The 24846-nt window shown below is 34.9% G+C and overlaps 1 protein-coding gene across 3 annotated transcripts in view; it reads left to right on the forward strand.

Annotated features, from left to right (window-relative positions):
- The first annotated feature begins 1006 nt into the window (after positions 1-1006).
- Positions 1007-24846, forward strand: part of LOC106592313 (NACHT, LRR and PYD domains-containing protein 12) — a 38882-nt gene continuing 15042 nt past the window's right edge. For 2 of the 3 annotated variants that reach the window (XM_045713005.1, XM_045713007.1), the window contains exons 1-3: positions 19565-19626; positions 24126-24358; positions 24610-24776. In XM_045713005.1, coding sequence (XP_045568961.1) covers positions 24153-24358; positions 24610-24776 — 373 coding nt within the window. In that variant the 5' untranslated portion in view covers positions 19565-19626; positions 24126-24152. Of the gene's footprint in view, positions 1030-19564; positions 19627-24125; positions 24359-24609; positions 24777-24846 lie in introns of those variants that run through there. The other variant, XM_045713006.1, reaches the window with a different exon arrangement.

Raw genomic sequence — 24846 nt, forward strand, 5'->3', positions numbered from 1 at the left:
ATCAACATCCACGTCATTTAACCATGAATCAGAGGTGCTGAGTCTGCCTTAATCAACATCCACATCATTTGCGCCCGGGGAACAGTGGGTTAACTGCCTTGCTCAGGGGCAGAACGACAGATTTGTATCTTGTCAGCTTGTGGATTCGATTTAGCAACTTTTCGGTTACTGGTCCAATGCTCCTACCCACCAGGCTACCTGCCTCCCCTAATATACTGTATGTTGAAAATGTGAATTCATGCAACATGCCTTGACAGGCTATATATAATTTGACCACATCAGTGCATTTGTTACGATAACAGTCAATATAAAGTACAGTAAATAGTTAAATTACAGTAAATAGTTAAATTAGAGGTGAAACTATTGTTGAAATACTATAATGGATGTTTTGTGGCATATTTTGTGTGTAGACAACGTTTACAAATGAGGCCCCTGGTATTTTCCATAGAGAAAAATACTTGAAATAGCTTATCTATTTCCTGCTGTGAACTGGGTCCAATTAAACGAGAGATGGGACGAATGGTAACCTCGTTGTAGACCTATATGCTACCTCGTGAGTATGAAACCATCACAGAAAAGGTGAGGAATTTATTATGCAACGATCATGGAAACGAAATAAATAATAGCCTAGGAAATAGATGGCTATTTCTAATTATTTTAAAACGCAAAGATAAACTAAATGGATGTTCTCTTTTCTCACTAACGGTAAATGATTACATCTTGTTATTGACCTTGTTATTGTTATGAATAAGCGTGTCCATCATATCCCACATTTACACTAAATACTAATCTACTGGTCTTCTGGAAATGCAATACTTCAACCACTAGAAACTGTGCATACACATGGTCTAAAGTTAGCGGGAAGGAGAGTGTGTGTGTGTGTCTGTCTGCGCGTGTGTTTTGTGTTTGTGTGTCTTCACATAAACCTATACCTGTTGAACCCGCCCACTGTGTTGAAACAAGGAAGTACATTTATAAGGAAGAAGAGGCAGAACTGGACACTGTCGGTCGAAGAAAAATGTTTCTGAGGTTTGTAGCGTTCTTTTACCATTTTATGACAAAAAGTGTTTTGGAGAAGTTAGGCCATCGCAGAGAGAGGTGATTTAGGGGGTATGACATCCGCAGAATTGTTCAGTTATTACAATACTGATTTCAACTTTCAATAATGATCATTTTAGGCTTCCTTACATGATCAGCCTAGTCAATATGTATCAATGTTATATTATAGGCTACAGGGCTGTGAGGTAAGGTATGGGGTTATATTATAGTCTACAGGGCTGTGAGGTAGGGTATGGGGTTATAATATAGGCTACAGGGCTATGAGGTAGGGTATGGGGTTATATTATAGGCTACAGGGTTATGAGGTAGGGTATGGGGTTATATTATACTCTACAGGGCTATGAGGTAGGGTATGGGGTTATATTATAGGCTACAGCGTTATGAGGTAGGGTATGGGGTTATATTATAGTCTACAGGGTTATGAGGTAGGGTATGGGGTTATATTATAGTCTACAGGGTTATGAGGTAGGGTATGGGGTTATATTATAGTCTACAGGGCTATGAGGTAGGGTATGGGGTTATATTATAGTCTACAGGGCTATGAGGTAGGGTATGGGGTTATATTATAGTCTACAGGGTTATGAGGTAGGGTATGGGGTTATATTATAGTCACAGGGTTATGAGGTAGGGTATGGGGTTATAATATAGGCTACAGGGCTGTGAGGTAGGGTATGGGGTTATGTTATAGTCTACAGGGCTGTGAGGTAGGGTATGGGGTTATATTATAGTCTACAGGGCTGTGAGGTAGGGTATGGGGTTATATTATAGGCTACAGGGCTGTGAGGTAGGGTATGGGGTTATATTATAGTCTACAGGGCTGTGAGGTAGGGTATGGGGTTATATTCTAGTCTACAGGGCTGTGAGGTAGGGTATGGGGTTATATTATAGTCTACAGGGTTATGAGGTAGGGTATGGGGTTATATTATAGTCTACAGGGTTATGAGGTAGGGTATGGGGTTATAATATAGGCTACAGGGCTGTGAGGTAGGGTATGGGGTTATATTATAGTCTATAGGGCTGTGAGGTAGGGTATGGGGTTATATTATAGTCTACAGGGTTATGAGGTAGGGTATGGAGTTATATTAAAGTCTACAGGGCTGTGAGGTAGGGTATGGGGTTATATTATAGTCTACAGGGTTGTGAGGTAGGGTATGGGGTTATATTATAGTCTACAGGGCTGTGAGGTAGGGTATTGGGTTATATTATAGTCTACAGGGTTATGAGGTAGGGTATGGGGTTATATTATAGTCTACAGGGTTATGAGGTAGGGTATGGGGTTATATTATAGTCTACAGGGCTGTGAGGTAGGGTATGGGGTTATATTATAGTCTACAGGGTTGTGAGGTAGGGTATGGGGTTCTATTATAGTCTACAGGGTTATGAGGTAGGGTATGGGGTTATATTATAGTCTACAGGGCTATGAGGTAGGGTATGGGGTTATGTTATAGTCTACAGGGTTATGAGGTAGGGTATGGGGTTATAATATAGTCTACAGGGTTATGAGGTAGGGTATGGGGTTATATTATATTCTACAGGGTTATGAGGTAGGGTATGGGGTTATATTATAGTCTACAGGGTTATGAGGTAGGGTATGGGGTTATAATATAGTCTACAGGGTTATGAGGTAGGGTATGGGGTTATGTTATAGTCTACAGGGTTGTGAGGTAGGGTATGGGGTTATGTTATAGTCTACAGGGCTGTGAGGTAGGGTATGGGGTTATATTATAGTCTACAGGGTTATGAGGTAGGGTATGGGGTTATGTTATAGTCTACAGGGTTATGAGGTAGGGTATGGGGTTATATTATAGTCTACAGGGTTATGAGGTAGGGTATGGGGTTATATTATAGTCTACAGGGTTATGAGGTAGGGTATGGGGTTATATTATAGTCTACAGGGTTATGAGGTAGGGTATGGGGTTATATTATAGTCTACAGGGTTATGAGGTAGGGTATGGGGTTATATTATAGTCTACAGGGTTATGAGGTAGGGTATGGGGTTATATTATAGTCTACAGGGCTATGAGGTAGGGTATGGGGTTATATTATAGTCTACAGGGTTATGAGGTAGGGTATGGGCGATTGATTTATTTGCGCTCTTTCACATCCCGGAGGAAGACGTGTGTCACGTCATCTAGTTTCTTTGTAGAAAAATAATTGTCCCTCTTGTCAATTCGGTAAAAAGTGACATGCGGTAATGGGCATTGAAACTAAATGTGACCGACAGACTTGATTCGGTCTTACGTAGCAACATTTGAAATTGTGTTTTTTACATTGGAAAAAAAGCAGAGACAGAGATACAAAATGGTATATCATACACTGCATTTGAGGAACAATGGGAAAGTAATTCTACTTTGAAAGTTGATAAACCTGAAACCCCACTTTTGTGAAAATGGTCCCTGAATGTTTTTGGTACGCCTACTGGAGAGCTCTCCTTTGTCTCCACCCATTCAGCATTGTTCACACCCTCTTAAGCCTTAGCCCCACCCATCTGTTTAAGGATTCACATGTGAGGTCATGTGATAAACAGTGAGTAGTGTAGTAAAGATTAAGACTAAAAGTAGTAGCCTACAATAAGGAACAATCCCAGGTAAGCAGAAAGTGTCCAGATAAAAATATTGTAGAAATGTTAGATGATGCTAATCCAGACATTAAACTGATGGGTCATGTGACAGAAATGCTGTATCCCCAGCCACATCTAGCTAAGTGGATGGGTCTCTACAGAAGGTGGAAACTGTACAGACAAATGGTTACTTACGTAGTAGCAATATCAGAAATATATTGTGTCAATATAAATAATATAAATTAAAAAAAAAAAACAAGTGTCAATGTAGAGAAAGAACTACAGAATATACAGTATGTAAAATAACAATATCAATAACCATATCAGTGATACTGGTGATAGAGGAGGTAGATTGATATACAGTATGTAGAAGAACATTATCAATAACCATATCAGTGATACTGGTGATAGATGAGGTAGATTGATATACAATATGTAGAAGAACATTATCAATAACCATATCAGTTATATTGGTTATAAATGAGGTAGATTGATATACAGTATGTAGAAGAACATTATCAATAACCATATCAGTGATACTGGTGATAGATGAGGTAGATAGATATACAGTATGTAGAAGAACATTATCAATAACCATATCAGTTATACTGGTTATAAATGAGGTAGATTGATATACAGTATGTAGAAGAACATTATCAATGACCATATCAGTTATACTGGTTATAAATGAGGTAGATAGATATACAGTATGTAGAAGAACATTATCAATAACCATATCAGTTATACTGGTTATAAATGAGGTAGATTGATATACAGTATGTAGAAGAACATTATCGATAACCATATCAGTTATATTGGTTATAAATGAGGTAGATTGATATACAGTATGTAGAAGAACATTATCAATAACCATATCAGTTATACTGGTGATAGATGAGGTAGATTGATATACAGTATGTAGAAGAACATTATCAATAACCATATCAGTGATACTGGTTATAAATGAGGTAGATAGATATACAATATGTAGAAGAACATTATCAATAACCATATCAGTTATACTGGTGATAAATGAGGTAGATTGATATACAATATGTAGAAGAACATTATCAATAACCATATCAGTTATACTGGTTATAAATGAGGTAGATAGATATACAGTATGTAGAAGAACAATATCAATAACCATATCAGTGATACTGGTGATAGATGAGGTAGATTGATATACAGTATGTAGAAGAACATTATCAATAACCATATCAGTGATACTGGTTATAAATGAGGTAGATAGATATACAGTATGTAGAAGAACATTATCAATAACCATATCAGAGATACTGGTGATAGATGAGGTAGATTGATATACAGTATGTAGAAGAACATTATCAATAACCATATCAGTGATACTGGTGACAGATGAGGTAGATAGATATACAGTATGTAGAAGAACATTATCAATAACCATATCAGTGATACTGGTTATAAATGAGGTAGATAGATATACAGTATGTAGAAGAACATTATCAATAACCATATCAGATATACTGGTTATAAATGAGGTAGATTGATATACAGTATGTAGAAGAACATTATCAATAACCGTATCAGTGATACTGGTGATAGATGAGGTAGATAGATATACAGTATGTAGAAGAACATTATCAATAACCATATCAGTTATACTGGTTATAAATGAGTTACATAGATATACAGTATGTAGAAGAACATTATCAATAACCATATCAGTTATACTGGTTATAAATGAGGTAGATTGATATACAGTATGTAGAAGAACATTATCAATAACCATATCAGTTATACTGGTTATAAATGAGGTAGATTGATATACAGTATGTAGAAGAACATTATCAATAACCATATCAGTTATACTGGTTATAAATGAGGTAGATTGATATACAGTATGTAGAAGAACATTATCAATAACCATATCAGTTATACTGGTTATAAATGAGTTACATAGATATACAGTATGTAGAAGAACATTATCAATAACCATATCAGTTATATTGGTTATAAATGAGGTAGATTGATATACAGTATGTAGAAGAACATTATCAATAACCATATCAGTTATACTGGTGATAGATGAGGTAGATTGATATACAGTATGTAGAAGAACATTATCAATAACCATATCAGTGATACTGGTTATAAATGAGGTAGATAGATATACAATATGTAGAAGAACATTATCAATAACCATATCAGTTATACTGGTGATAAATGAGGTAGATTGATATACAATATGTAGAAGAACATTATCAATAACCATATCAGTTATACTGGTTATAAATGAGGTAGATAGATATACAGTATGTAGAAGAACAATATCAATAACCATATCAGTGATACTGGTGATAGATGAGGTAGATTGATATACAGTATGTAGAAGAACATTATCAATAACCATATCAGTGATACTGGTTATAAATGAGGTAGATAGATATACAGTATGTAGAAGAACATTATCAATAACCATATCAGAGATACTGGTGATAGATGAGGTAGATTGATATACAGTATGTAGAAAAACATTATCAATAACCATATCAGTGATACTGGTGACAGATGAGGTAGATAGATATACAGTATGTAGAAGAACATTATCAATAACCATATCAGTGATACTGGTTATAAATGAGGTAGATAGATATACAGTATGTAGAAGAACATTATCAATAACCATATCAGTTATACTGGTTATAAATGAGGTAGATTGATATACAGTATGTAGAAGAACATTATAAATAACCGTATCAGTGATACTGGTGATAGATGAGGTAGATAGATATACAGTATGTAGAAGAACATTATCAATAACCATATCAGTTATACTGGTTATAAATGAGTTACATAGATATACAGTATGTAAAAGAACATTATCAATAACCATATCAGTTATACTGGTTATAAATGAGGTAGATTGATATACAGTATGTAGAAGAACATTATCAATAACCATATCAGTTATACTGGTTATAAATGAGGTAGATTGATATACAGTATGTAGAAGAACATTATCAATAACCATATCAGTTATACTGGTTATAAATGAGGTAGATTGATATACAGTATGTAGAAGAACATTATCAATAACCATATCAGTTATACTGGTGATAGATGAGGTAGATTGATATACAGTATGTAGAAGAACATTATCAATAACCATATCAGTGATACTGGTTATAAATGAGGTAGATAGATATACAATATGTAGAAGAACATTATCAATAACCATATCAGTTATACTGGTGATAAATGAGGTAGACTGATATACAATATGTAGAAGAACATTATCAATAACCATATCAGTTATACTGGTTATAAATGAGGTAGATAGATATACAGTATGTAGAAGAACATTATCAATAACCATATCAGTGATACTGGTGATAGATGAGGTAGATTGATATACAGTATGTAGAAGAACATTATCAATAACCATATCAGTGATACTGGTGATACATGAGGTAGATAGATATACAGTATGTAGAAGAACATTATCAATAACCATATCAGTTATACTGGTTATAAATGAGGTAGACTGATATACAGTATGTAGAAGAACATTATCAATAACCATATCAGTTATACTGGTTATAAATGAGGTAGATTGATATACATTATGTAGAAGAACAATATCAATAACCATATCAGTTATATTGGTTATAAATGAGGTAGATAGATATACAGTATGTAGAAGAACAATATCAATAACCATATCAGTTATACTGGTTATAAATGAGGTAGATAGATATACAGTATGTAGAAGAACATTATCAATAACCATATCAGTTATACTGGTTATAAATGAGGTAGATAGATATACAGTATGTAGAAGAACATTATCAATAACCATATCAGTGATACTGGTGATAGATGAGGTAGATTGATATACAGTATGTAGAAGAACATTATCAATAACCATATCAGTTATACTGGTTATAATTGAGGTAGATAGATATACAGTATGTAGAAGAACATTATCAATAACCATATCAGTTATACTGGTGATAGATGAGGTAGATTGATATACAGTATGTAGAAGAACAATATCAATAACCATATCAGTTATACTGGTGATAAATGAGGTAGATTGATATACAATATGTAGAAGAACATTATCAATAACCATATCAGTTATACTGGTTATAAATGAGGTAGATAGATATACAGTATGTAGAAGAACATTATCAATAACCATATCAGTGATACTGGTGATAGATGAGGTAGATTGATATACAGTATGTAGAAGAACATTATCAATAACCATATCAGTGATACTGGTTATAAATGAGGTAGATAGATATACAGTATGTAGAAGAACATTATCAATAACCATATCAGTTACACTGGTGATAGATGAGGTAGATTGATATACAGTATGTAGAAGAACAATATCAATAACCATATCAGTTATATTGGTTATAAATGAGGTAGATAGATATACAGTATGTAGAAGAACAATATCAATAACCATATCAGTTATACTGGTTATAAATGAGGTAGATAGATATACAGTATTTTAGAAGAACATTATCAATAACCATATCAGTTATACTGGTTATAAATGAGGTAGATATATATACAGTATGTAAAAGAACATTATCAATAACCATATCAGTTATGCTGGTGATAGATGAGGTAGATTGATATACAGTATGTAGAAGAACAATATCAATAACCATATCAGTTATATTGGTTATAAATGAGGTAGATAGATATACAGTATGTAGAAGAACATCAATAACCAGACAGAGGCTCTCTGGATGTTTACTTTTGCCAAAAACAAGAAAATAAAAATAAACCGTTAGTTTTATTAGAACATTGTAAAAACATTTTTTAAATTAATGATGATAGGTTAATATTTTAATATTGCATTTTTTTAACCAAACGTTCTAATATTTGTTTAGCGCCCCTGTCAGTTACAGGCCCTTAGAATTGTCCTATGTTTTTCCCCCATATGGCACCCCTGGGCCTATATGATATTTGGTGAGTATAGGCTTTATTCTGCAATAACAGGAAATGTATGCCTACTTCTAATTATTATAGAATGTAAAGAAACATCGTTTTTTGCTCGCCTTACTAACAGCCAATGATTGCATCCTGTTATTACATTAAGCCAGGTCTACCTGTTCTTTAGTTCTGAATAAGAGTCTCGTCATATATTCCCCATCTGCACCAGGCTACTACTAGTCTACTTTTGTCTTCTTACAATGCAAGACTTCAACCACTAGAAACTGGAAGGACGCCTGGTCTAAAGTTAGCGGGAGGATTAGCAAATTCTCATGTCAAGTTCACTTTTTATAAATGACAACATTTGCGTGAAAACTGGCACATGCATGTTTTGTGGCATATTTTGTGTGTAGACAACGTTTACAAATGTGGCCCTGGTATTTTACATAGAGCAAAATACTTGAAATAGCTTATCTATTTACTACTGTGAAGTGGGTTCAATTAAACGAGAGATGGGACGAATGGTAACCTCGTTGTATGCCTATATGCTACCTCGTGAGAATGAAAACATCACGGAAAAGGTGAGGAATTTATTATGCAATGATCATGGAAACGAAATAAATAAAAGTCTGGGAAATAGATGGCTATTTATAATTATTTTAAAATGCAAAGATAAACTAAATGGATGTTCTCTCTTCTCACTAACAGCAAATGATTACATCTTGTTATTGACCTTGTTATTGTTATGAATAAGCGTGTCCGTCATATCCCACATTTACACCAAATACTAATCTACTTGCCTTCTTGAAATGCAATACTTCAACCACTAGAAACTGTGCATACACATGGTCTAAAGTTAGCGGGAAGGAGAGTGTGTGTGTGTGCATCTATGTGTCTGTCTGCGAGTGTGTTTTGTGTTTGTGTGTCTTCACATAAACCTATACCTGTTGAACCCGCCCACTGTGTTGAAACAAGGAAGTACATTTATAAGGAAGTAGAGGCAGAACTGGACACTGTCGGTCGAAGAAAAAATGTTTCTGAGGTTTGTAGTGTTCTTTTACCATTTTATGTAGAAAAGTGTTTTGGAGAAGTTAGGCCATCGCAGAGAGAGGTGATTTAGGCAGTAAGACATCCGCAGAATTGTTAAGTTATTACAATACTGATTTCAACTTTCAATAATGATCATTTTAGGCTTCCTTACATTGATGCTGATTCATATTGATCAGCCTAGTCAATATGTATCAATGTTATATTATAGGCTACAGGGCTATGAGGTAGGGTATGGGGTTATATTATAGTCTACAGGGCTATGAGGTAGGGTATGGGGTTATATTATAGTCTACAGGGCTATGAGGTAGGGTATGGGGTTATATTATAGTCTACAGGGCTATGAGGTAGGGTATGGGGTTATATTATACTCTACAGGGCTATGAGGTAGGGTATGGGGTTATATTATAGGCTACAGCGTTATGAGGTAGGGTATGGGGTTATATTATAGTCTACAGGGTTATGAGGTAGGGTATGGGGTTATATTATAGTCTACAGGGTTATGAGGTAGGGTATGGGGTTATATTATAGTCTACAGGGCTATGAGGTAGGGTATGGGGTTATATTATAGTCTACAGGGCTATGAGGTAGGGTATGGGGTTATATTATAGTCTACAGGGTTATGAGGTAGGGTATGGGGTTATATTATAGTCACAGGGTTATGAGGTAGGGTATGGGGTTATAATATAGGCTACAGGGCTGTGAGGTAGGGTATGGGGTTATGTTATAGTCTACAGGGCTGTGAGGTAGGGTATGGGGTTATATTATAGTCTACAGGGCTGTGAGGTAGGGTATGGGGTTATATTATAGGCTACAGGGCTGTGAGGTAGGGTATGGGGTTATATTATAGTCTACAGGGCTGTGAGGTAGGGTATGGGGTTATATTATAGTCTACAGGGCTGTGAGGTAGGGTATGGGGTTATATTATAGTCTACAGGGTTATGAGGTAGGGTATGGGGTTATATTATAGTCTACAGGGTTATGAGGTAGGGTATGGGGTTATAATATAGGCTACAGGGCTGTGAGGTAGGGTATGGGGTTATATTATAGTCTACAGGGCTGTGAGGTAGGGTATGGGGTTATATTATAGTCTACAGGGTTATGAGGTAGGGTATGGGGTTATATTATAGTCTACAGGGCTGTGAGGTAGGGTATGGGGTTATATTATAGTCTACAGGGTTGTGAGGTAGGGTATGGGGTTATATTATAGTCTACAGGGCTGTGAGGTAGGGTATGGGGTTATATTATAGTCTACAGGGTTATGAGGTAGGGTATGGGGTTATATTATAGTCTACAGGGTTATGAGGTAGGGTATGGGGTTATATTATAGTCTACAGGGTTGTGAGGTAGGGTATGGGGTTATATTATAGTCTACAGGGTTATGAGGTAGGGTATGGGGTTATATTATAGTCTACAGGGTTATGAGGTAGGGTATGGGGTTATGTTATAGTCTACAGGGTTATGAGGTAGGGTATGGGGTTATAATATAGTCTACAGGGTTATGAGGTAGGGTATGGGGTTATATTATATTCTACAGGGTTATGAGGTAGGGTATGGGGTTATATTATAGTCTACAGGGTTATGAGGTAGGGTATGGGGTTATAATATAGTCTACAGGGTTATGAGGTAGGGTATGGGGTTATGTTATAGTCTACAGGGTTGTGAGGTAGGGTATGGGGTTATGTTATAGTCTACAGGGCTGTGAGGTAGGGTATGGGGTTATATTATAGTCTACAGGGTTATGAGGTAGGGTATGGGGTTATGTTATAGTCTACAGGGTTATGAGGTAGGGTATGGGGTTATATTATAGTCTACAGGGTTATGAGGTAGGGTATGGGGTTATATTATAGTCTACAGGGTTATGAGGTAGGGTATGGGGTTATATTATAGTCTACAGGGGTTATGAGGTAGGGTATGGGGTTATATTATCGTCTACAGGGTTATGAGGTAGGGTATGGGGTTATATTATAGTCTACAGGGCTATGAGGTAGGGTATGGGGTTATATTATAGTCTACAGGGTTATGAGGTAGGGTATGGGCGATTGATTTATTTGCGCTCTTTCACATCCCGGAGGAAGACGTGTGTCACGTCATCTAGTTTCTTTGTAGAAAAATAATTGTCCCTCTTGTCAATTCGGTAAAAAGTGACATGCGGTAATGGGCATTGAAACTAAATGTGACCGACAGACTTGATTCGGTCTTACGTAGCAACATTTGAAATTGTGTTTTTTACATTGGAAAAAAAGCAGATACAGAGATACAAAATGGTATATCATACACTGCATTTGAGGAACAATGGGAAAGTAATTCTACTTTGAAAGTTGATAAACCTGAAACCCCACTTTTGTGAAAATGGCCCCTGAATGTTTTTGGTGCGCCTACTGGAGAGCTCTCCTTTGTCTCCACCCATTCAGCATTGTTCACACCCTCTTAAGCCTTAGCCCCACCCATCTGTTTAAGGATTCACATGTGAGGTCATGTGATAAACAGTGAGTAGTGTAGTAAAGATTAAGACTAAAAGTAGTAGCCTACAATAAGGAACAATCCCAGGTAAGCAGAAAGTGTCCAGATAAAAATATTGTAGAAATGTTAGATGATGCTAATCCAGACATTAAACTGATGGGTCATGTGACAGAAATGCTGTATCCCCCAGCCACATCTAGCTAAGTGGATGGGTCTCTACAGAAGGTGGAAACTGTACAGACAAATGGTTACTTACGTAGTAGCAATATCAGAAATATATTGTGTCAATATAAATAATATAAATAAATTAAAAAAAACAAGTGTCAATGTAGAGAAAGAACTACAGAATATAATAACAAAATAACAAAATAAAATAACAATATCAATAACCATATCAGTGATACTGGTGATAGAGGAGGTAGATTGATATACAGTATGTAGAAGAACATTATCAATAACCATATCAGTGATACTGGTGATAGATGAGGTAGATTGATATACAATATGTAGAAGAACATTATCAATAACCATATCAGTTATATTGGTTATAAATGAGGTAGATTGATATACAGTATGTAGAAGAACATTATCAATAACCATATCAGTGATACTGGTGATAGATGAGGTAGATAGATATACAGTATGTAGAAGAACATTATCAATAACCATATCAGTTATACTGGTTATAAATGAGGTAGATTGATATACAGTATGTAGAAGAACATTATCAATGACCATATCAGTTATACTGGTTATAAATGAGGTAGATAGATATACAGTATGTAGAAGAACATTATCAATAACCATATCAGTTATACTGGTTATAAATGAGGTAGATTGATATACAGTATGTAGAAGAACATTATCGATAACCATATCAGTTATATTGGTTATAAATGAGGTAGATTGATATACAGTATGTAGAAGAACATTATCAATAACCATATCAGTTATACTGGTGATAGATGAGGTAGATTGATATACAGTATGTAGAAGAACATTATCAATAACCATATCAGTGATACTGGTTATAAATGAGGTAGATAGATATACAATATGTAGAAGAACATTATCAATAACCATATCAGTTATACTGGTGATAAATGAGGTAGATTGATATACAATATGTAGAAGAACATTATCAATAACCATATCAGTTATACTGGTTATAAATGAGGTAGATAGATATACAGTATGTAGAAGAACAATATCAATAACCATATCAGTGATACTGGTGATAGATGAGGTAGATTGATATACAGTATGTAGAAGAACATTATCAATAACCATATCAGTGATACTGGTTATAAATGAGGTAGATAGATATACAGTATGTAGAAGAACATTATCAATAACCATATCAGAGATACTGGTGATAGATGAGGTAGATTGATATACAGTATGTAGAAGAACATTATCAATAACCATATCAGTGATACTGGTGACAGATGAGGTAGATAGATATACAGTATGTAGAAGAACATTATCAATAACCATATCAGTGATACTGGTTATAAATGAGGTAGATAGATATACAGTATGTAGAAGAACATTATCAATAACCATATCAGTTATACTGGTTATAAATGAGGTAGATTGATATACAGTATGTAGAGGAACATTATCAATAACCGTATCAGTGATACTGGTGATAGATGAGGTAGATAGATATACAGTATGTAGAAGAACATTATCAATAACCATATCAGTTATACTGGTTATAAATGAGTTACATAGATATACAGTATGTAGAAGAACATTATCAATAACCATATCAGTTATACTGGTTATAAATGAGGTAGATTGATATACAGTATGTAGAAGAACATTATCAATAACCATATCAGTTATACTGGTTATAAATGAGTTACATAGATATACAGTATGTAGAAGAACATTATCAATAACCATATCAGTTATATTGGTTATAAATGAGGTAGATTGATATACAGTATGTAGAAGAACATTATCAATAACCATATCAGTTATACTGGTGATAGATGAGGTAGATTGATATACAGTATGTAGAAGAACATTATCAATAACCATATCAGTGATACTGGTTATAAATGAGGTAGATAGATATACAATATGTAGAAGAACATTATCAATAACCATATCAGTTATACTGGTGATAAATGAGGTAGATTGATATACAATATGTAGAAGAACATTATCAATAACCATATCAGTTATACTGGTTATAAATGAGGTAGATAGATATACAGTATGTAGAAGAACAATATCAATAACCATATCAGTGATACTGGTGATAGATGAGGTAGATTGATATACAGTATGTAGAAGAACATTATCAATAACCATATCAGTGATACTGGTTATAAATGAGGTAGATAGATATACAGTATGTAGAAGAACATTATCAATAACCATATCAGAGATACTGGTGATAGATGAGGTAGATTGATATACAGTATGTAGAAGAACATTATCAATAACCATATCAGTGATACTGGTGACAGATGAGGTAGATAGATATACAGTATGTAGAAGAACATTATCAATAACCATATCAGTGATACTGGTTATAAATGAGGTAGATAGATATACAGTATGTAGAAGAACATTATCAATAACCATATCAGTTATACTGGTTATAAATGAGGTAGATTGATATACAGTATGTAGAAGAACATTATCAATAACCATATCAGTGATACTGGTTATAAATGAGGTAGATAGATATACAATATGTAGAAGAACATTATCAATAACCATATCAGTTATACTGGTGATAAATGAGGTAGATTGATATACAATATGTAGAAGAACATTATCAATAACCATATCAGTTATACTGGTTATAAATGAGGTAGATAGATATACAGTATGTAGAAGAACAATATCAATAACCATATCAGTGATACTGGTGATAGATGAGGTAGATTGATATACAGTATGTAGAAGAACATTATCAATAACCATATCAGTGATACTGGTTATAAATGAGGTAGATAGATATACAGTATGTAGAAGAACATTATCAATAACCATATCAGAGATACTGGTGATAGATGAGGTAGATTGATATACAGTATGTAGAAGAACATTATCAATAACCATATCAGTGATACTGGTGACAGATGAGGTAGATAGATATACAGTATGTAGAAGAACATTATCAATAACCATATCAGTGATACTGGTTATAAATGAGGTAGATAGATATACAGTATGTAGAAGAACATTATCAATAACCATATCAGTTATACTGGTTATAAATGAGGTAGATTGATATACAGTATGTAGAGGAACATTATCAATAACCGTATCAGTGATACTGGTGATAGATGAGGTAGATAGATATACAGTATGTAGAAGAACATTATCAATAACCATATCAGTTATACTGGTTATAAATGAGTTACATAGATATACAGTATGTAGAAGAACATTATCAATAACCATATCAGTTATACTGGTTATAAATGAGGTAGATTGATATACAGTATGTAGAAGAACATTAGCAATAACCATATCAGTTATACTGGTTATAAATGAGTTACATAGATATACAGTATGTAGAAGAACATTATCAATAACCATATCAGTTATATTGGTTATAAATGAGGTAGATTGATATACAGTATGTAGAAGAACATTATCAATAACCATATCAGTTATACTGGTGATAGATGAGGTAGATTGATATACAGTATGTAGAAGAACATTATCAATAACCATATCAGTGATACTGGTTATAAATGAGGTAGATAGATATACAATATGTAGAAGAACATTATCAATAACCATATCAGTTATACTGGTGATAAATGAGGTAGATTGATATACAATATGTAGAAGAACATTATCAATAACCATATCAGTTATACTGGTTATAAATGAGGTAGATAGATATACAGTATGTAGAAGAACAATATCAATAACCATATCAGTGATACTGGTGATAGATGAGGTAGATTGATATACAGTATGTAGAAGAACATTATCAATAACCATATCAGTGATACTGGTTATAAATGAGGTAGATAGATATACAGTATGTAGAAGAACATTATCAATAACCATATCAGAGATACTGGTGATAGATGAGGTAGATTGATATACAGTATGTAGAAGAACATTATCAATAACCATATCAGTGATACTGGTGACAGATGAGGTAGATAGATATACAGTATGTAGAAGAACATTATCAATAACCATATCAGTGATACTGGTTATAAATGAGGTAGATAGATATACAGTATGTAGAAGAACATTATCAATAACCATATCAGTTATACTGGTTATAAATGAGGTAGATTGATATACAGTATGTAGAAGAACATTATCAATAACCGTATCAGTGATACTGGTGATAGATGAGGTAGATAGATATACAGTATGTAGAAGAACATTATCAATAACCATATCAGTTATACTGGTTATAAATGAGTTACATAGATATACAGTATGTAGAAGAACATTATCAATAACCATATCAGTTATACTGGTTATAAATGAGGTAGATTGATATACAGTATGTAGAAGAACATTATCAATAACCATATCAGTTATACTGGTTATAAATGAGGTAGATTGATATACAGTATGTAGAAGAACATTATCAATAACCATATCAGTTATACTGGTTATAAATGAGGTAGATTGATATACAGTATGTAGAAGAACATTATCAATAACCATATCAGTTATACTGGTTATAAATGAGTTACATAGATATACAGTATGTAGAAGAACATTATCAATAACCATATCAGTTATATTGGTTATAAATGAGGTAGATTGATATACAGTATGTAGAAGAACATTATCAATAACCATATCAGTTATACTGGTGATAGATGAGGTAGATTGATATACAGTATGTAGAAGAACATTATCAATAACCATATCAGTTATACTGGTTATAAATGAGGTAGATAGATATACAGTATGTAGAAGAACATTATCAATAACCATATCAGTGATACTGGTGATAGATGAGGTAGATTGATATACAGTATGTAGAAGAACATTATCAATAACCATATCAGTGATACTGGTGATACATGAGGTAGATAGATATACAGTATGTAGAAGAACATTATCAATAACCATATCAGTTATACTGGTTATAAATGAGGTAGACTGATATACAGTATGTAGAAGAACATTATCAATAACCATATCAGTTATACTGGTTATAAATGAGGTAGATTGATATACATTATGTAGAAGAACAATATCAATAACCATATCAGTTATATTGGTTATAAATGAGGTAGATAGATATACAGTATGTAGAAGAACAATATCAATAACCATATCAGTTATACTGGTTATAAATGAGGTAGATAGATATACAGTATGTAGAAGAACATTATCAATAACCATATCAGTTATACTGGTTATAAATGAGGTAGATAGATATACAGTATGTAGAAGAACATTATCAATAACCATATCAGTGATACTGGTGATAGATGAGGTAGATTGATATACAGTATGTAGAAGAACATTATCAATAACCATATCAGTTATACTGGTTATAATTGAGGTAGATAGATATACAGTATGTAGAAGAACATTATCAATAACCATATCAGTTATACTGGTGATAGATGAGGTAGATTGATATACAGTATGTAGAAGAACAATATCAATAACCATATCAGTTATACTGGTGATAAATGAGGTAGATTGATATACAATATGTAGAAGAACATTATCAATAACCATATCAGTTATACTGGTTATAAATGAGGTAGATAGATATACAGTATGTAGAAGAACATTATCAATAACCATATCAGTGATACTGGTGATAGATGAGGTAGATTGATATACAGTATGTAGAAGAACATTATCAATAACCATATCAGTGATACTGGTTATAAATGAGGTAGATAGATATACAGTATGTAGAAGAACATTATCAATAACCATATCAGTTACACTGGTGATAGATGAGGTAGATTGATATACAGTATGTAGAAGAACAATATCAATAACCATATCAGTTATATTGGTTATAAATGAGGTAGATAGATATACAGTATGTAGAAGAACAATATCAATAACCATATCAGTTATACTGGTTATAAATGAGGTAGATAGATATACAGTATTTTAGAAGAACATTATCAATAACCATATCAGTTATACTGGTTATAAATGAGGTAGATATATATACAGTATGTAAAAGAACATTATCAATAACCATATCAGTTATGCTGGTGATAGATGAGGTAGATTGATATACAGTATGTAGAAGAACAATATCAATAACCATATCAGTTATATTGGTTATAAATGAGGTAGATAGATATACAGTATGTAGAAGAACATCAATAACCAGACAGAGGCTCTCTGGATGTTTACTTTTGCCAAAAACAAGAAAATAAAAATAAACCGTTAGTTTTATTAGAACATTGTAAAAACATTTTTTAAATTAATGATGATAGGTTAATATTTTAATATTGCATTTTTTTAACCAAACGTTCTAATATTTGTTTAGCGCCCCCTGTCAGTTACAGGCCCTTAGAATTGTCCTATGTTTTTCCCCCATATGGCACCCCTGGGCCTATATGATATTTGGTGAGTATAGGCTTTATTCTGCAATAACAGGAAATGTATGCCTACTTCTAATTATTATAGAATGTAAAGAAACATCGTTTTTTGCTCGCCTTACTAACAGCCAATGATTGCATCCTGTTATTACATTAAGCCAGGTCTACCTGTTCTTTAGTTCTGAATAAGAGTCTCGTCATATATTCCCCATCTGCACCAGGCTACTACTAGTCTACTTTTGTCTTCTTACAATGCAAGACTTCAACCACTAGAAACTGGAAGGACGCCTGGTCTAAAGTTAGCGGGAGGATTAGCAAATTCTCATGTCAAGTTCACTTTTTATAAATGACAACATTTGCGTGAAAACTGGCACATGCATGTTTTGTGGCATATTTTGTGTGTAGACAACGTTTACAAATGTGGCCCTGGTATTTTCCATAGAGCAAAATACTTGAAATAGCTTATCTATTTACTGCTGTGAAGTGGGTCCAATTAAACGAGAGATGGGAGGAATGGTAACCTCGTTGTAGGCCTATATGCTACCTCGTGAGAATGAAAACATCACGGAAAAGGTGAGGAATTTATTATGCAACGATCATGGAAACGAAATAAATAAAAGCCTGGGAAATAGATGGCTATTTCTAATTATTTTAAAACGCAAAGATAAACTAAATGGATGTTCTCTCTTCTCACTAACGGCAAATGATTACATCTTGTTATTGACCTTGTTATTGTTATGAATAAGCGTGTCCATCATATCCCACATTTACACTAAATACTAATCTACTTGTCTTCTTGAAATGCAATACTTCAACCACTAGAAACTGTGCATACACATGGTCTAAAGTTAGCGGGAAGGAGAGTGTGTGTGTGTGTCTGTCTGCGTGTGTGTTTTGTGTTTGTGTGTCTTCACATAAACCTATACCTGTTGAACCCGCCCACTGTGTTGAAACAAGGAAGTACATTTATAAGGAAGAAGAGGCAGAAATGGACACTGTCGGTCGAAGAAAAATGTTTCTGAGGTTTGTAGCGTTCTTTTACCATTTTATGTAGAAAAGTGTTTTGGAGAAGTTAGGCCATCGCAGAGAGAGGTGATTTAGGCAGTAAGACATCCGCAGAATTGTTAAGTTATTACAATACTGATTTCAACTTTCAATAATGATCATTTTAGGCTTCCTTACATTGATGCTGATTCATATTGATCAGCCTAGTCAATATGTATCAATGTTATATTATAGGCTACAGGGCTATGAGGTAGGGTATGGGGTTATATTATAGTCTACAGGGCTATGAGGTAGGGTATGGGGTTATATTATAGTCTACAGGGCTATGAGGTAGGGTATGGGGTTACATTATAGTCTACAGGGTTATGAGGTAGGGTATGGGGTTATATTATAGTCTACAGGGCTATGAGGTAGGGTATGGGGTTATATTATAGTCTACAGGGTTATGAGGTAGGGTATGGGGTTATATTATAGTCTACAGGGCTATGAGGTAGGGTATGGGGTTATATTATAGTCTACAGGGCTGTGAGGTAGGGTATGGGGTTATATTATAGTCTACAGGGTTATATTATAGTCTACAGGGTTATGAGGTAGCGTATGGGCGATTGACTCCACATGATCGTGATTATTGTCTTTGCGCTCTTTCACTTCCCTGAGAAAAACGTGTATCACGTCAACTAGTTTCTTTAAAAAAAAATCCTTCTCGTCAATTCGGCCAAGTAAAAGTGACGTGCAGCAATGGGTATTGAAACTAAATGAAGGAATATTGTGAAACGTTTATGCCGCGTTCACAACAACAGGGAACTCGGAAAAATACGATGTCAACGCTCGAGAAAGAGGGCAGTTCAAATCGATGTTTCTCAGTCGGATTTGGTTTTTTCCGAGTTCCCTGTTGGATGTGAATGCGACATTAGGTTGAGAAACTCAGAAAGGTGGTGATCTGCTTAGCTCACTAGTTACCACAGCCACAAAGTCAGAAGGTCCGCCTACCCGACCAATCAGATGAGGGGAGTGTGATGACGCGTAATCTTACCCGACCAATCATATGGTTGCGGGAAACGCTGCGTTCTCCAAATGGTAAATCTCGAGTTCAAGTTCTGAGGACCAAATAACGAAATACATTCAGGAACAAGAATTGGCATCGTCACTAAAATTCATAACATTAGGAAAATACAAAAGTTTTGTGCCAAAAAGAAGTTGTTTTTCTTTTTGTGGATAACTAGTATTTAAATGATTAGATCACCAGTTGTTTTTTACGCACTACAAAGCCTTGACCAGAATAACGCGCTCTCCCCACTATTTATTGTTTCTGCAGTCAGGATTCACCCTCTTTAGAGAATTATTGTGTCACTTATCTGCAGGTAATCGTTGTTTTAAAAAGAGAAATAAGGGGAAGTGGGAAACATGTTTCAGAGGTTTCTAGCGTTCTTTTACAATGTCATGTAGAAAAGGATTTTTGAGAAGTTAGGTTATAGGTATAATGATTTATGGGTACAGGGCATGAGGAAGGTATTTATTGATTTAGGAGACTTTGAATATGGTATTATTGTTATAGGCTACAGCTATGAGGTTGTATTATTGTTATAGGCTACAGGGCATAAGGATGGTGATGTGATATAGGCTACAGGGCTATGAGGTATGGTATTATTGTTATAGGCTACAGGGCTATGAGGTATGGTATTATTGTTATAGGCTACAGGGCTATGAGGTATGGTATTATTGTTATAGGCTACAGGGCTATGAGGTATGGTATTATTGTTATAGGCTACAGGGCTATGAGGTATGGTATTATTGTTATAGGCTACAGGGCTATGAGGTATGGTATTATTGTTATAGGCTACAGGGCTATGAGGTATGGTATTATTGTTATAGGCTACAGGGCTATGAGGTATGGTATTATTGTTATAGGCTACAGGGCTATGAGGTATGGTATTATTGTTATAGGCTACAGGGCTATGAGGTATGGTATTATTGTTATAGGCTACAGGGCTATGAGGTATGGTATTATTGTTATAGGCTACAGGGCTATGAGGTATGGTATTATTGTTATAGGCTACAGGGCTATGAGGTATGGTATTATTGTTATAGGCTACAGGGCTATGAGGTATGGTATTATTGTTATAGGCTACAGGGCTATGAGGTATGGTATTATTGTTATAGGCTACAGGGCTATGAGGTATGGTATTATTGTTATAGGCTACAGGGCTATGAGGTATGGTATTATTGTTATAGGCTACAGGGCTATGAGGTATGGTATTATTGTTATAGGCTACAGGGCTATGAGGAATGGTATTATTGTTATAGGCTACAGGGCTATGAGGTATGGTATTATTGTTATAGGCTACAGGGCTATGAGGTATGGTATTATTGTTATAGGCTACAGGGCTATGAGGTATGGTATTATTGTTATAGGCTACAGGGCTATGAGGTATGGTATTATTGTTATAGGCTACAGGGCTATGAGGTATGGTATTATTGTTATAGGCTACAGGGCTATGAGGTATGGTATTATTGTTATAGGCTACAGGGCTATGAGGTATGGTATTATTGTTATAGGCTACAGGGCTATGAGGTATGGTATTATTGTTATAGGCTACAGGGCTATGAGGTATGGTATTATTGTTATAGGCTACAGGGCTATGAGGTATGGTATTATTGTTATAGGCTACAGGGCTATGAGGTATGGTATTATTGTTATAGGCTACAGGGCTATGAGGTATGGTATTATTGTTATAGGCTACAGGGCTATGAGGTATGGTATTATTGTTATAGGCTACAGGGCTATGAGGTATGGTATTATTGTTATAGGCTACAGGGCTATGAGGTATGGTATTATTGTTATAGGTGATTGACAGCACATTAAGGTGATTATTATCTGTGGAAACTGACTCACTTTCACTTCCTGAAAGAAGACGTGCATCGGAATTATGTATAGCTGTTATTAAATAAAATAGTCCGTCTCGTCAAGTAAATGTGACGTTCAACAATGTGCATATAAACTATTTAAATGCGAGGCTAAATCACATGTTAAGTTTAAAGCTTTCTGGTGACAGATCAGGAAGGCGGTTGTCCGTTTGGTGAACTGCAGGTGCGCTCGATATAACGTCACCGGCTGATCTACGCGCATTGTGAACCCCGGGTTGAATCATCAGCACGCACTTTTCTCAGAATATAAACCCGGTGCGCCGGGCGAGATAAAGTGATCGCACCTCAAGTGAACTCAAGCAGTGCATGGGTCTATTCACTAAACCAGGGATGGACAACTGGCGGCCCGGGACCAGTAATAAAACATTGTTTTGGAACTCAGTCTGGGTCTCAACTTACTGTTGACCGTTAGAATAATAGAAAACACATGGTGCAGTGTGTAAATGTGGTTGTGCATCAGCAGTCAGTCTATTAGCCCATGTTAGCTACATGTTTTTACATTGGTAAATTAGTCTAGCGGCTAAACTTGTAGTCAGCATGGTTGAATTACCAACCGGGGTGGGGACCATTGATCATCAGTTGTCACATTAAAAACTGCTAACATTTGCCTCCACTCTGTGGCAACATGAGTAGAATTAGCTGTATAACTGAAAATGTTTTCTTTGAATTGCAGGAAATTAGTTAGAAGATTTCTACGCCCCATGGCAACATGTCCCCATGGCAACATGGCAACATGTGCAGGATAAAGGGGACTGATATACATTTGTATTTATTCATTATTAAATGATTAAAACTAGTAATTATGTTACCAAATCTGAAACTAAAATGATTAAGAAACTCATTTGAAAAACTAAAACTATAGTAATTGATTCCAAAACAAAAAATAAAAACTATCATAAATTATGTTCTGTTATTTTTCCCTTCTATACGTTGTCTGGTAAATGCTGCCAGGAGATGGTGATGTTTCAAATAGGCCTAACTTGTTCATCACTAGTCTCCCTAGACAGACAGGTTGCCTCCCACAATGTACCAATGTTCCTGCATGCAAGCAAAGATTGTCTATTATATTGAGAAGATAGAGACAGAGAGGAAGAGGCGAAGTGAGAGGATTTACTCTGCCCAAAATCTGTCTTTTATTTTATTTCACCTTTATTTAACCAGGTAGGCCAGTTGAGAACAAGTTCTATGAGAGTGTGGAGTTACGTGAGGCTTATTTGATCTAATAGAAGGTTTGTAATGTTTAGACTGTTACAGATGTACTGATATAAGTGGATGGATGTTGCATTCCGGTGTTATGATACTGATGATTTGTCTCCATAGATGGTTTGTTTATGTTTCTACGGTTGTGGTTAGATGGAGTAGAGCTGTAGGCCTACAGCTCCATCTAGTGGTTGAGTTGGGGATAACAGATTTTGACAAATGTCAGCAAATGGGGATCCAAGTCAAATCAAATGAATAACATATTGGACTGTGTATGTTTGAATACAATATGAAGTCTGATTTAACTCTTTGACCTCAGAGAGGAAATGTGTTGTTAATGGTTCTTCAACAATGTTCAGAAATATTGACTGTTCTGTTATTTCTTATTGTAGCTGAGTGAGCTGTGACTTACATCTAAAATGAGTCTCTCTGAGGAGAGAGAGGAGGAGACCACTACCTCTAAAACGAGTCTCTCTGGGGAGAGAGAGGAGGGGACCACTGCCTCTAAAACGAGTCTCTCTGGGGAGAGAGAGGAGGAGACCACTGCCTCTAAAACGAGTCTCTCTGGGGAGAGAGAGGAGGAGACCACTGCCTCCAAAATGACTCAAGACACCAGTTCTAAGAGGTAAGAGATGACATGTAAAATATACAGTTCTCTTAAAAATATCAAACTAATGAAAAGTGTTCCCAAATTACATAAAATGTAGGTCTATATCATTCACTTAAAATGCCAGAAATGGATTTACCAATTGCAGACTGTATCTTTATAAAGAAACATCAGGACTTCTAGATGTTCCATAATACAGTTGTTAAAAGGAAGTAGATGAGGTATTGATGAGATATTGATGAGGTGATCTGTCTCCCTGTTTTGTTCAGTGTTCAGAAGCCCAGAGCAGAGTCCCCTACAACCAGCCTGCTATCAATGACGAGTGATCAGCCACCTGCTTTCAGCCAGGAATCATTACCAGATGACAATAAGGAAGTGGAGAGTTTGGACAGTGAGGATCCATTAAAGATCACACACAACCTTCTGGACAGAAGAAGTAAGACTGTATTTCATACAATATTACAAAGAACGGTACAAAGGCCCTTATAAAACACACACACAAACTT

Source organism: Salmo salar, unplaced genomic scaffold, assembly GCF_905237065.1.
Source record: "Salmo salar unplaced genomic scaffold, Ssal_v3.1, whole genome shotgun sequence".
NCBI lineage: Eukaryota > Metazoa > Chordata > Actinopteri > Salmoniformes > Salmonidae > Salmo > Salmo salar.